General features: G+C 38.1%; 1 protein-coding gene across 1 annotated transcript in view; it reads left to right on the top strand.

Moving 5' to 3' along the window:
- lgr4 (leucine-rich repeat containing G protein-coupled receptor 4) overlaps positions 1-15,303 on the top strand; it is a 139,768-nt gene that overhangs the window by 101,074 nt on the left and 23,391 nt on the right. Inside the window, exons 6-11 of the mRNA XM_043705452.1 lie at positions 767-838; positions 1,600-1,668; positions 7,220-7,291; positions 7,386-7,457; positions 11,463-11,534; positions 13,691-13,756. Coding sequence (XP_043561387.1) covers positions 767-838; positions 1,600-1,668; positions 7,220-7,291; positions 7,386-7,457; positions 11,463-11,534; positions 13,691-13,756 — 423 coding nt within the window. The remainder of the gene's footprint in view (positions 1-766; positions 839-1,599; positions 1,669-7,219; positions 7,292-7,385; positions 7,458-11,462; positions 11,535-13,690; positions 13,757-15,303) is intronic.

Raw genomic sequence — 15,303 nt, 5'->3', positions numbered from 1 at the left:
GCTGTGTTGTAAACTGGAAAAAATAAAGTTCCTACAGCTTATGACGGTTAAGTACTTCAGCTGGAGTAATCGATGTGTGGTATTCTTTTCAAGATATATTGTTAAAGAGTAGCTGTACATCTGCATCTGTATCTACTGCACAGACCAGTCTTCTATCTTTGTGACTTTGCATGTTTGAGCTTAGCCATTGAAGTATACATGCTTCATTATGGCTATCCAATTCTATTATGCGGTATTACATCACATGAATGAAAGAGTTTTAAAATGAGTTTATCCTAGAATTATCTTTAGTCTGATGAATATTTTCTACTTCTGTATATATGTACAACTAATTGTGCGAAGCATCGACATGCTTTAGTTACTCCATTACAGTACTAACTGTGGCAGGTGTTGTACTTACAACCTTGTCATCCTGTTTCTCTTCAGATGGTTATAAAAATCCCAAGTAAATATTGAAAAGAAGTAAGTTGCAGTGTCCCAGCCAGCAATTTTTCTAATATCACAAAGTAAAAATAGAATTGTCCTTGATTCCAATTGCTGTTTATGAAATCTTGCCTTTTTGAGTGGCTGAAAATATTAACTACCTCACCAGATTTTGTGCGTCAAAGTAACTATTGTGCATGTGGACGTTTTAGAATTTGTTTTGGGTTGTGATAAAGTAATTTGTAACATTCTGTTAATGCGTAACGAATAGTTTCAATGTACCGAAACCTTTTTCCATCTGACACGATCCTTTCTGCTTTCTTTCTCATCCATTTTTCTCTAGACATCTTCACAATAATAAAATTGATACAGTAGATATACATTGCTTTGATGGGCTTGATAATTTGGAGACGCTGTAAGTACCTTTTTTTTTTCCCTTTTTGTACTTATGACCATCACTTAAGCTTAAGTCTGAATCATATTAATTAAATGAGAAATTAAACTGCAGTTGAACTGCTTATACAGTTTAAGCATATTTGAATATATAATCAAATTTTGCTGAAACAAATGTTTTCTTTTAAGTGATATTTGGGATTAACTTGTTACTTAATGATTTTTAGATCTTTTGGTAGTAGTATGTAGAAAGGGGCATGACACTGCATGTGCAATTATGGCAGCATTATCTAGGTTTTTAAATTTCATACCATCCCACATCTCCTAAAGAGATTTGCTTACACTTCAGTTATATATTAATGTATATTTTTACTTTTAATTCAATACTCTGCAAAGCAGTTTTGCCTGTCTGACTTTTAAGTGACCATCTTTTCATGTTCCCAATGACACTTATTTCCTGGTTTTCAGTTTGATTTTTTTTTAAATCTTTGCAAGTACTAACCCGAGCTTGTAGCTAGTTGTAATTGTGCACAATAATTGTGGAGGGACTACACTCATGACTGTACTTGGCCTGTCTGTATACTGTAAATTTAATATACACAGTGGCTAATGATTTGTGTATAGTGGAATAATTGAAATTGGTGAAGGTTAAACTTTGATGCTAGGTCTGTCTTGGTGAAAATTTGTCTGCAAGTGATTTTCTTCTTTGTTAGTTATTGTTCCCAAAGCTTGCAAAAGTAAGCGTTATTACTTGACTGTTTAGCTAATGTATTTATTCGTTAGGGACTTGAATTACAACAATCTGAAGGAGTTTCCTGAAGCTATAAAGTCTCTTCGGAATCTGAAAGAGCTGTGAGTTAAAATTTCTGTATTTAATTTTTAGTGTTTGAAGCTATTAACTGATCTCCGTGGTCTTCAGTGACAGTCCTTGGAAAATTACATGTTGAATTAAAGAGTTCAGTGCTTCTGAAGTCCTGAATGCTGCACTTAAGAAGTTTTAGTTTAAAAAAATCCTTCCTATCTCGAGTGACCCTTGTTGAAACTGATCTAAATTATATTAAAGCTGAAAGAATTGTGGTGCACAGATAGTTTTCTTTAGTCCCAGTCTTTCAAATATCTTGTTAGTGCCTAAAAGTTTCTCTGAAAGAAACCCTGGGTCGGGGTAGATAATGCTGCTGTTACCCATTACTTTTTAGCATAGAATACTGACAGAACAAAAATGTACAACTCCAGTTGAATTAGCATTAAGGTTTATAGAGTGAACAGCTCAAATCCTTTCTCAATTGAGATGCACTCCCCTAAATAAAAATCCCTTTTATAGATTGAAAGCTAACGAGCAAAACTGATCAATCAGGGGCAGCATTTTTATCTGTCAGACATTTGCAGGTTCAAGACCCATTTCAGCAAGATAAGCATGCAATCTAGTTTGAAACTGTAGAGTAATTCAGAAGGAGCACTGCACTGAGAAATACCACTTTCAAATCAGGCCAGTTAAGCCTGTTCTCAGCTACATTTAAAGAATCACATTTCACATCACAGAAGAATGGGGGGGGTTCTTAAGACCATCATAACTAAAAGTCAACCAGTGTCACTAAAATAGATGATCATTATCATCTTTGTGGTTCACTGAACCTTGCTGTGCTCAAAGCAGGTACTGTTTTTCAGCTACTTCGAGACATGCCAAGGTTGTGCAAGTTTGTTCTTTAATAAGTTTTGTCCCTTCAGAAATGGTTCTTTCTTGAGAATTTTATTTCCATGTGCCAGAACTTGCTCTTTGTTCTGTTGTCACCAGAAGAGTAAAAAGTAATAGATATGTTGCTGTCCAGCTATAATTGAAAATGTTTATTCTGTCAATATCAATTTTGAGCTGAATTTTTAGGGAGTATGCTGCCTATTTCTTATATTAACTTACAGAAATATTTAACAATGCATTGACCTCGCAATGACTATCAGACGCTTTTTCTAATTGCAGTTCACATGCTAATTATAGAATTATTGGTCACAAATATTTGGATTAAAATATGTTTGCTTATAATTGTTGCTGAACGTAACCGGAATACAGATTAAGTAGAAATTTAATGTAATCATTTTGTCCATATTCATTTAATCCCATAGCTGTTTAAAATCATTTCTTACATACATTGGTTTCACTACTGCTTTGAGTTCATGTTATTTTAATAAACTTCCTATCACAAGTTTTTTTTTTGGTCAGAGCCATGTAAACTATCAATTATAGAGTCATAGAGATGCACAGCATGGAAACAGACCCTTTGGTCCAACCCGTCCATGCCAACCAGATATCCCAACCCAATCTAGTCCCACCTGCCAGCACCCGGCCCATATCTCTCCAAACCCTTGCTATTCATATACCCATCCAAATGCCTCTTAAACGTTGCAATTGTACCAGACTCCACCACTTCCTCTGGCAGTTCATTACATACACGGAATACCCTCTGTGAAAACGTTGCCCCGTAGGTCTCTTTTATATCTTTCCCCTCTCACCCTAAACCTATGCCCTCTAGTTCTGGAATCCCCGACCCCAGGGAAAAGACTTTGTCTATTTACCCTATCCATGCCCCTCATAATTTTGTAAACCTCTGTAAGATCACCTCTCAGCCTCTGACGCTCCAGGGAAAACAGACCCAGCCTGTTCAGCCTCTCCCTATAGTTCAAATCCTCCAACCCTGGCAACATCCTTGTAAATCTTTTCTGAACCCTTTCAAGTTTCACAACATCTTTCCAATAGGAAGGAGACCAGAACTGCACGCAATATTCCAACAGTGGCCTAACGAGTGTCCTGTACAGCCTCAACATGACATCCCAACTCCTATACTCAATACTCTGACCAATAAAGGAAAGCATACCAAACACCATCTTCACTATCCTGTCTATTTGCAACTCCACTTTCAAGGAAATATGAACCTGCACTCCAAGTTCTCTCTGTTCAGCAAAACTCTCTAGACCTTACCATTAAGTGTATAAGTCCTGCTAAGATTTGCTTTCCCAAAATGCAGCACCTCGCATTTATCTGAATTAAACTCCATCTGCCACTTCTCAGCCTATTGGCCCATCTGGTCCAGGTCCTGTTGTAATCTGAGGTAACCCTCTTTGCTGTCCACTACACCTCCAATTTTGGTGTCATCTGCAAACTTAATAACTATACCTCCCACGCTCACATCCAAATCATTTATGTAAATGACAAAAAGTAGAGGGACCAGCACCGATCCTTGTGGCACTCCAGTGGTCACAGGCCTCCAATCTGAAATACAACCCTCCACCACCATCCTCTGTCTTCTACCTTTGAGCCAGTTCTGTATCCAAATGGCTAGTTCTCCCTGTATTCCATGGGATAACCTTGCTAATCAGTCTCCCATGGGGAACTTTGTCAAACGTCTTACTGAAGTCCATATAGATCACATCTACTGTTCTGCCCTTATCAATCCTCTTTGTTACTTCTTAAAAAACTCAATCAAGTTTGTGAGACATGATTTCCCACACACAAAGCCATGTTGACTATCCCTAATCAGTCCTTGCCTTTCCAAATACATGTACATCCTGTCCCTCAGTATTCCCTCCAACAACAGGCTCACTGGTCTATAGTCCCCTGGCTTGTCTTTACCGCCCTTCTTAAACAGTGGTACCATGTTTGCCAACCTCCAGTCTTCCGGCACCTCACCTGTGACTATCGATGATACAAATATCTCAGCAAGAGGCCCAGCAATCACTTCTCTAACTTCCTACAGAGTTCTCTGGTACACCTGATCAGGTCCTGGGGATTTTTCCACCTTTACCGGTTTCAAGACAGCAAGCACTTCCTCCTTTGTAATCTGGACATCTTGCAAGATGTCACCATCTATTTCCCTACAGTCTATATTTTCCATACCCTTTTCCACAGTAAATACTGATGCAAAATATTCATTTAGTATCTCCCCCATTTTCTGCGGCTCCATGCAAAGGCCGCCTTGCTGATCTTTGAGGGGCCCTATTCTCTCCCTTTTGTCCTTAATATAATTGTAAAACCCTTTGGATTCTCCTTAATTCTATTTGCCAAAGCTATCTCATGTCCCCGTTTTGCCCTCCTGATTTCCCTCTTGAGTATACTCCTACTTCCTTTATACTCTTATAAGGATTCACTCGATCTATTCTGTCTATACCTGACATGTGCTTCCTCCTTTTCCTTAACCAAACCCTCAATTTCTTTAATCATCTAGCATTCCCTATACCTACTAGCCTTTCCTTTCACCCTGTCAGGAATATATTTTCTCTGGATTCTTGTTATCTCATTTCTGAAGGCTTCCCATTTCCAGCCGTCCCTTTACCTGCAAACATCTGCCTCCAATCAGCTTTTGAAAGTTCTTGCCTAATACCGTCAAAATTGGCCTTTCTCCAATTTAGATCAAATCATGGTTAGAAAGCTACATGAGAAGATTAAGAAAACTGATCAGTGAGCTGCAAAATAAACTGACAAATTCAAAACTGATATCAGAAATCCACACAAAAATCATTTAGTGTAGTAAGAAGAGTAATCTGTAACAATGGGTTACATAAAGTTTTGGAAATAACAAAAAAAATGCAGTAATTGGAGAAACATGCCTTTGGACACTTTAAGTACATTCAATGGTTCTGGGGAAAGTTGTACTCAAAATTGCAATTGCTGTATTGCAATGTGATTTATTCCTGCTGAGAACCGGTCACTACATCTATTAGGACTACATGGCCCACATCTCATATCTGTTATGAAGGCTAACATAAGTATCACAACCTTATAGTTGCAGACCATCAAATATCTTGCCACTTTACTGCTACAATCACCATCCATGTTTCTACTCAAGCTCATGTGCATATGACTGAATGCAAAACCTGTCATAAATATTGCAAACAGGCAATATTTAAAACATCATCTAAACAAATAATTTGCTTTAATATTCTTTGAAGTATTTGTGTAAACAGCGACATTGTCAAGTTAATCATCGTGCACTTGTCAGGACAGATGCAAGAATGCCAAATTTCAAAGGGAGCAACAATTTATACAAGAGAAAAGGTTGAAAAGTTAACTTTGATCGGAGTGTTGTCATAGCAAATGCAGTGGGAGAACCTTTGTCTCCTATGTTTTTGTTTATCTCAAAAAGAGGTGCATTGCCTGGATGAGATCCTTTGGCTTGCCAAGAACTGGTACCTGTGCATGAATATATTGAGCTTATAGCAAGTGCAAATGAGCCATATTGCAATCCTGACTCATAAAATTGAGATTCTGTTGAACAATTTAAACAAACCTAAGAGTGTGCTAAGCATTACATTTATAACCAATTTAAGGTTTGACCAATCCAATTTTTGTGACTGAAAATTCCCTCGTACCTCTGACAGACTGAAAAGAAGTGTTTGTTTTCATTATACTATGAAAATAACAACAGTTTGGTGAAAACCGAATTAGTCTACATTGTTATCTGACAATTCCGCTGTTTTTCTTATTGATTCATGGGATGTGGGTGTTGATGGCTGGGCCAATATTTATTGCCTATCCCTTGTAGATCATAGATAAATTACAGAACAGAAAGAAGCTATACAGCCCACTGTGAATGCACTGATTGAACAAAGTAGTAGTCCACAGGCTCCTTTTCAATGAGTTGAAGCTTTCTGCCTCAACTGCCAAACTAGACCGCAAATTTCAGATACCCACCATCCTCCAGGTGAATTTTTTTTTTCTCATGTCCTCTAATCCTTCTAACAATCACCACAAATCTGTGTCCCCTGGACATTGACATTTTTGCTAGGGGAAATAGATCTTCACTGTCTACTCGATCCAAGCCCCTCATTGTTTTATTCACCTCCAGTCACCCTCCGTTTTCTCCATTCTGAGGAATAACAACCCTAATTTATTCAATTTTGCAATTTTCAAGCCCTGGCAATATTCCTGGAAATCTTCTCTGTACTTTATTTAGAGTAATGATGTCCTTTCTGTAATGTGATGACCAGAATTGTGCATAAAACTCTAGTTGTGGCTTAAACAGCGTCTTCTGTAGCTCCAGCATTACATTTCTGCTCTTGTATTCAACACCTGATCCGATTGAGGAAAGTATTCCCTGTGTTGTCTTTACCACCTGACATGTTACGTTCAGATTTACTTCAGGACTGCCCTTAAACCTTAATACAGGTTTGTCTGATAAACGATGGCCTAAAACATCAAACCAAAATGTAGAATTGAAAACAGATCGTATTACCGAATTAAAGAAAATTGTCAGTTTTATGGTTCACTTTACTTGTCAAACAAAAGCAAGAGAAAACTGTTTGTCCAAATTATGAAATGCAATCAGCTAGAAATTGGAGACTGTCAAATATTTGGCATAGCATTTTGTTTTGACTTTAATGAGCTTAAAACTGATCGGTGTTTTGCTTCTTTGTGCAGTGGTTTCCACAGTAACAACATTGCAATAATTCCAGATAAAGCTTTCAGTGGGAATCCTTTGCTTCGGACTGTGTAAGTAGAATTCTCCCCATGGAGTAACTTCCATTTATGTTTTTGGTTCATGCTCTTATCCTGATGGTTAACTGACCTTTATCTTATGTTTCAGACATCTGTATGATAACCCAATCTCTTCTGTAGGGATTTCAGCTTTTCAAAACTTGTCTGAACTCCAATCTCTGTAAGTACAAAATTTGGATTTGTACAAAATTGAGTATATTGATGTCAAATATGGACATGATTTATGAAGGGCTAGTAGTCTCTCAATGATGACTTGAAGGTGAGGGATTTTTTTAAAAAGAAAGGGAGGGAAATAACATCTTAGAAAAGGAATTTCAGAGATTAGAACTTGGGAGTTGAAAGACTGAGACTGATGATGCAGCAAAAGTATTTGGATACAAAAGCAAAGGAGTAAAGAATTTGGGCTGAAATGTCAAGTTTGGAAGATTCTGCAAATACCCTGTACAGCCTTGACCATCTTATCAACGGTTACCATGCATATTTTCAGTTTCAGGACGCTTTTTAAAATCTAATCATTGGACTAGATTTCAGATGCTTAGCAGAAGTAGTGCAGCTCAAGACAATCTTCTCACCAGACATCCATATAGTTATGGGTTGTTGCATTGCAGTGAGTAGTGGGGATCTTTGATCTCCCATGCCTCATCTCCTGGAGTTCTGAGGTTGCCTGTTATTACTGTATCAAAGGAAGATCTGTAAACTGAACACAGTCTGAAGTTTAGGCATTTGGCATTTCTCATCATTTTAACTCATTTGCTAACTCTGAAGCTGCTAAGCTAACAGTTTGGGGCAGCATAGTGACTCATTGGTTAGCACTGCTGCCTCTCAGCACCAGGACCTGGGTTCATATCCAGCCTCAGGCAACTGTCTGTGTGGAGTTTGCACATTCTCTCCCTACCTGCATGGGTTTCCTCTGGGTGCCCTGGTTTCCTCCCACAATCCAAAGATGTGCAGCTTAGGTAAATTGCCCATGCTAAATTGTCCATAGTATTCAGGGATGTGCAGATTAAGTATATTAGTCAGGGGTAAATATAGGGGAATGGGTTTGGGTGCGTTACTTTTTGGAGGATAGATGTGGACTTGTTTGGCCGAAGAGCCTGTTTCCACACTGTAGGGATTCTGTGAAACTGAATGATTATAAAAGATTGTTGACAATCCACTTAATGGCAAATCTGAATACTTTTTTTATCCCATTCACTGTTTAGGTTCAAATTAGCTAATTATAAAGCACCTTTATAAAGCTAATTATAAAGCCTACTCCAAAAATAGACAGGCCTTCTAAAAAAGTAAACATTAAGTGTTGCTACCTGTGTGTTCTGATGCCAAAAATTAGATTATAAGCTTTGTATGAACTAACCTGTCATTCTGTAGATACTTGTAAAATATAGTATTGTTTACTTAAGTATTAACAAATGTTGGTGTGGGATCATGTATATCTTGATTCTTTTTACATGTTTTTCCAATGTGTTGAAACTGCTTCGCAAATAACAATTATTGTGCTACTGCCGTTATTATAAACTGATCGAATAAATGTTAAACTAGAGTGATTGCTAATATGGGATTAAAAATGCCCCAGAATCATTCTCACAGCTAAAGCAGTAATAGATAATGTGTGCAACCTTTTTTCCATTTAAGCTGTAAGCACAAAATTGTGTCCATTTTCAGCTGTTAGATTAAGTCATGTAACAAGAAATTCACTAAAATAATCCAAAGGATGGAGGACTATGGAAGATTAAAACCTGGTAAAACTGGGGTCACTGTTTCTTTCACAAGGAAGTTAGGAGGAGACCTGACAAACTTCTCAAAGTTGAAGGGTGTTGTTGATCAATGAGAAGAAAATGATTTCGGTGGTTAATGAATGGTTGCTAGGAAAAATAGGTGCAAGATAGTGATCAAAAGAAGAACATTGTTAAAATTCTTATTATGCATCTGGGTTGTTAAACCATCTTTAAGCCCATCTGAGAGTTGAATCCTCCTTCATGTGGATGAATCTTAAGGGGAAAAGAGAAATAAGTTTTAAAAAAATATATATATTTAATTTTAATTTTGTATGTTGGGGAGTCTAACCAAATTGCTTATAATCAACTCCATACATGATGTGAGTTGCATATCTGTTTAGAGTATGAGAAATTGGACACGAGTAATGCTGCCAGAAAGAAGTTCACTCTACCTAACTGGAGACAAGTGCCACTCAATCTAGCATTTCAATCAGCTACCTCTCCACATGAAGTCAAAATGAAACTCTTCACTAATAATTGCACAATGTTCATTATACCCAGAATTGCTCATCTCACCAGGAAGTCCCATGCGGAAAGGCCTCAACAACCTTTGAGCTTGGGTTGATAAATAGCATTTGTATCTTTCAAATGCCATGCAACACCATCTACAAATAAGAGACCGTGACTTCCTCCAAAGTTCAGCACATTACTGTCTTCAACTGCACCTCCTCAATCGTAACATTCCACAATGGAGCCAGCCCCCCTCCCCCCACCCAGGGATGTGTTCTCAGCCCTCTACTGTACTCATTATACAACCATGACTGAGTTGCTAAAGTCTGAATGAATGCCATCTACAGATTTGTTGATGACACCACTGTGGTAGGTCAGATACCAGATAATGGCGCGTCAGAATATGGAACAGAGATAGAGGGCTCGGTGACATGGTGCAATGAGAACAACTTCTCTCTGGACATTGGCAAAACTAAAGAACTGATCATTGACTTTAGGAAGAAGACAGGAGACCACGCCCCTATTTACATCAACAATGCTGAGATTGAGGGGATGGACATTGTCAGGTTGCTGGGAGTGACGAAAATTGGCAACCTATCCTGGACGTTCCATATAGATGTGGCAGGCAAGAAGGCACAATAATGCCTCCTCTTCCTCAGGTGGCTCAAGAAATGTGGCATGTTCATGAGGTCCCTCACCAACTTCTACAGGTGCACCATTGAAAGCACACTGTCTGGGTGCATAACTGCCTGGAATGGCATCTGTGTTACCCAGGACCATAAGACACTACAAAGGTTGTGAGCACAGCCCAGACCATCATGGAAGCCAACCTTCCATCCGTGGACTCTATTTATACCCTGGCAAAGCTGTCCTACAACCATGTCCATGAACACGCACCAGCTTCTTCCCTGCCATTATCAGACTGATGAATGGACTCTCTAACTTCAAATAATGCGGACCTTGCTAATATTGATCTTGCCTAGCACACACCTGTGCAATGTAACTTGTGATCTGTATGTCCTTGCTTGATATGATCTGCCTGTACTGCTCATAATCAAATTTTTTTCGGTGTACTTGGGTACATGTGACAATAAATAAGTCAAATCAAAAGTTTTATCACTAACAATATACTGGAGATCACAATTGACCAAAAACCTAAGTGCATTTGATGCAATACTATGACTACAAAAGTAAATCAGATCTAGACCATTCAGTCACCTCTGTGACCTGTGCAACTCCTCTAGCACCACAAGCCTCTGAGATATCTGCATTCCTCTAATCCTGGCCTCTTTTGCACACCCAATTGTAATTGCTGCGTCAGTGATGGTCACACATTCAGTTGCCTAGGCTGTATGCTCTGTAATATGTTTCCCTCATTACTTTACCTCATTTTTTTACCCCTTCAGACACTCCATAAAGCCTCTCTTTGACCAAGCATTTTGTGGTCTTAGCAAAATCTCCTTGTGAGTTTCATTGTCATACTTGGTGTTATAGTATGCCTGTGAAGCACTTTGCAATATTTTAGTACTTAAAAATTGCTATTGAATTTAAATAGTTGTTATAAGGGTATGGGGAACAATCTGACGAAGTACATAAGTCTTTGATAGCACACAATTATGTTATCATTTGAAATCTTTTAATTTGAAGACTTTACAGCATCAATAGAAATTTTGATTTCCTCTTTAACTTTTTTTGTTTACGAATACAATGTACCATAGACAACAAAAGTGTACCTGTCATTCCTGTATTCTCCACGTTTAAACAAATAGTATTTATAAGTGAACAGTGAACTAATTTTAATAATGATGGTCAAATTATTCAAAAAGGCCTTAAAGACTAAAATATCAATATTGTATTCTCTGGAATGCTCATATCAAGTTGCATAGTTACAATGAAATACCATATTAACATATTTACTTTGGTATATTTCTATGATTCAGCACCTTGACAGGAACCAGAATAAACAAAATCCCGACTGACTTGTGCCAACAACTGAAGATGCTCAGATTTTTGTAAGTTTGGCTTCCATCATCCTTTGAAAAGCAAGATAACATTGTATAAGTTAAATCATTTTAGTATGTTTATTTTGCTACTTTTAGAGTCATAGGAATGTACAGCATAGAAAGAAGCCCTTTGGCCCATCAAATCTCACCGGTCAAAAACAAAACCTAACTATTCTAATTTCCAACGCTTGGCCATAGCCTTGTGTGCCTTGGCATCGCAACTGCATATTTGAATGCTTAAAATGTTTTGAGGGTTTTTGTCTCTACCACCCTTACACGCAGTGATTTCCAGATTCCCACCACCCTCTAGGTGAAAAATAAATTTCCTCACATCTCCTCTAAACCTCCTCCCCTTTTTCTTGAATCTATGTCCTCTGGTCAGTGATTACTCCACTACAGGGAAAAATATCTTCATGTCTTTCCCCTGTGTATGCCCTCCATAATGTTATATATCTCAATTGTGTCCCCACTTAGCCTCCTCTGCTCCAAGGAAAACAACTCCAGTATATCTAATTTCTCTTCCTAATTAAAAACTTCCAGCCCAACAACATCCTGTTAAATCTCTTCTGCAGTGCAATCACATCCCTCATTTATAATGTGGATTTCAGAATGGGACACATTACTCTAGCTGAATCAATGTTTTACGTAGTTTCATACCGATTTCAAAATATAAACTATGAATGTAAAACTCTTAAATGGTATAAGTTTGCAACAAGAATTAATGAGAGCTTGGGTGTTATGAGCTAACAGTAGCCATGAAAGCCAAGATTGTCTAATAATTGCTATGGTTACAGAGCAGAGTTTTGATGTTGGTTGAGTTTTCAGTGTCTCGTTTTGTCAAAGAGGAACTGAGCAATTTGCCTCTTTGTGTCATGGAGTAATCTAAATGTGCATACTGTGTAGAACAGAATTTGAAGGTGTTTAGGTGACCACCCAAAAGTAAGATGCTTTTCATAACCCAGTTTGTTCATGTGGCTAATTGAGCTAGCAAGTTGTGACTGTTCTGTGTTCAGTAACTCAATAACAGTATACCACTTTATTGTGTAATATTTTACTTTTGAAATAAAAAAGAATTTGCATGGTTATTTAGGAAGAATGTTTTTCAGAGCTTGAGAGTAGCTTGGTTGGTGTGTGGGTCGGAATAATGTCAATATTTCATGTTTGATTCCCATTCCAGCTAAGGCAGAGCGTGGACCTGCCTTATCACCCTGCTCTTGACAAAGAGAGAGACAGTTACAAAGCTGAGAAAAGCTATCAAGAAAATAGTTCAGGTTGATGCAAGAGTAACTCCAACATCTATGACCTGAGACAAAATCAAACAACTTGTTGGAAATCTGAAGCAAAGAAACAGAAAAAGATGAAAATACTGAACAGATCAGTCAGTGTCTATAGAAAGACTTTTTAAAAAAAGAGAAATTGTTAACACTTCAGTCTGATACAAAATCTATTTGAAATGCTGTGGTTCTGTTCGCCGAGCTGGAAGTTTTTGTTGCAAACGTTTCGTCCCCTGTCTAGGTGACATCCTCAGTGCTTGGGAGCCTCCTGTGAAGCGCTTCTGTGGTGTTTCCTCCGGCATTTATAGTGGCCTGTCCCTGCCGCTTCCGGTTGTCAGTTTCAGCTGTCCGCTGTAGTGGCCGGTATATTGGGTCCAGGTCGATGTGTTTGTTGATGGAGTTTGTGGATCAACCGGCCACTACAGCGGACAGCTGAAACTGACAACCGGAAGCGGCAGGGACAGGCCACTATAAATACCGGAGGAAACACCACAGAAGCGCTTCACAGGAGGCTCCCAAGCACTGAGGATGTCACCTAGACAGAGGACGAAACGTTTGCAACAAAAACTTCTAGCTCGGCGAACAGAACCACAGCAACAAGCACCCGAGCTACAAATCTTCTCACAAACTTTGAAAATCTATTTGAAATGTTAACTCTTGTTTTCTTCTAACTGATACTCCCTGAGGAGCTGCGAATTTCCAGCACTTTCTGTATGTAGTTAAGAATTGAAAACTTGATCCAAGTTTTCCTGAACTATGAAGCAAATATTGGACTTTGCTGAAAGTTCTGATTTTTTATACTTCATTCCCAAATTGGATTTGACTTGCAATAATTGGAAATATATGTACTTTTTCAAGCCTTTTCATTGCATAATATGTTATTCTTCACAGGGATTTGTCATATAATCAGATAGAGGAACTGCCAAGTTTCCAGGGTTGCTCAGCATTGGAAGAAATGTAAGTTTATGTTTTTAAAATTAGAAATGCAAATTCATTCTGCTATTAACAATCCCAAAACTTAGGTTTTATCTTTCTAAGCCCATGATTACAGTAACCAAAGGATTGTGAAGGGAATAAAATGAAAAATGCTGGAATTTGTTTTCAAGTCTTTGTTCTTGATTTATGAGAGACAGGGACAAGAAGTGTTTATTACCCAACGTTCCATTTTCTCTAAGGGTACTAAGGTGTCAGTCAATAATTTGGGGCTAGCATCATAGGTGAACAAGACCAAGTATAGACTCAAGTTCCTTCTTTGAGGAACATAGGTGATCTAGTTTGGCCACTTTTATGGTCACTTGAACTAGTCCATGAGGCTTACTGAGTTCTCCAGAAGAGTGGTAATCAAGTTGAAACGTTAACTCTGTTCCCCTCTCCATGGCTATTGCCAGATCTGAGTTTTTCCAGTACTTTGCTTTCATAGAATCTTAGAATCCCAACAATGCAGAAAGAGGTTATCCCACCCAGACCCAGTCCCTCACCCCTATGGGTCTCTATATATATCTGGACACTACAGGACAATTTAGCATGGCCAATCCACCTAACCTGCACATCTTTGATACCAGATTTATTGAATTCAGTTGCACAGTTTGCCATAGTGGAATTTGAGTTACCTTATAAATTGATGGTGCACTACCTTCAACTGTACCCACAATACTTTGTGTTTTAAAAATAACAAAATCATCATTGTCACTGTGAAGATACTTTTTGACTTTTGGATCATTAAATAATCACTGATTCTGCATGTAAACTCATTCTGAAGCAATTAATTTCATTGACACTGCCCGAGGGTTTGACAAACTAATGGAGTTGTGTTTCAGCATTTTTTAGGAATAAAGGTTCACTTGTAATTTCAAGTGCAGCATACATGTTAACATTTGTAATATAGTTGAAGTAGCTTTTAGTTTCGCTGTGTAGCAAGTTTTCCATGAGCCAAACCAAATCAAATACATGATCAACTACACGTGGAAAAATGCTTGAACGAAATAATGATGAGAGCAAAGCTGTAAGAATATATGAATGAACAAATAACATTGAGTTTTTGAATGCATAATAAACTGTGACAAAGAATTGGAAACGTAATATTGCAAAAATCTACCAAAATATTTTTTTGCATGAAGTGTACCACTCCTTCAGTATTAAATGTCAATCAGGCAGGAAATGTTCCAATTTGTTGTACCACTATCTCTGATCATAAGTCTGCCTCACAAGTCAGTGGTGTTATGGAATACTCACCACTTGCATGATGAGTGCAGCTCAAATAACACTCCAGAAACTCTGTACCATCCAAAACAAGGCAGCTGGCTTGATTGGCACCCTATCCTCCATATTAAATATTCACTTCACCATTGATGCAATGGCAGCAATCTGTGCCATTTGCAAGGTGCTACAGCAATTCTCTACCTTCCAAACCAGCAACCTCTACCACCCAGAAGGGCAAAGGCACCTGATGTATCAGAATACTTGCACCTGTAAAATCTCCTTTAAAATGTGCACACTTCTGAATT

Source organism: Chiloscyllium plagiosum, chromosome 16 (assembly GCF_004010195.1).
Source record: "Chiloscyllium plagiosum isolate BGI_BamShark_2017 chromosome 16, ASM401019v2, whole genome shotgun sequence".
NCBI lineage: Eukaryota > Metazoa > Chordata > Chondrichthyes > Orectolobiformes > Hemiscylliidae > Chiloscyllium > Chiloscyllium plagiosum.
Note: the sequence above shows the minus strand (reverse complement) of the source record. Positions and strands in the feature narration are given on the sequence as shown.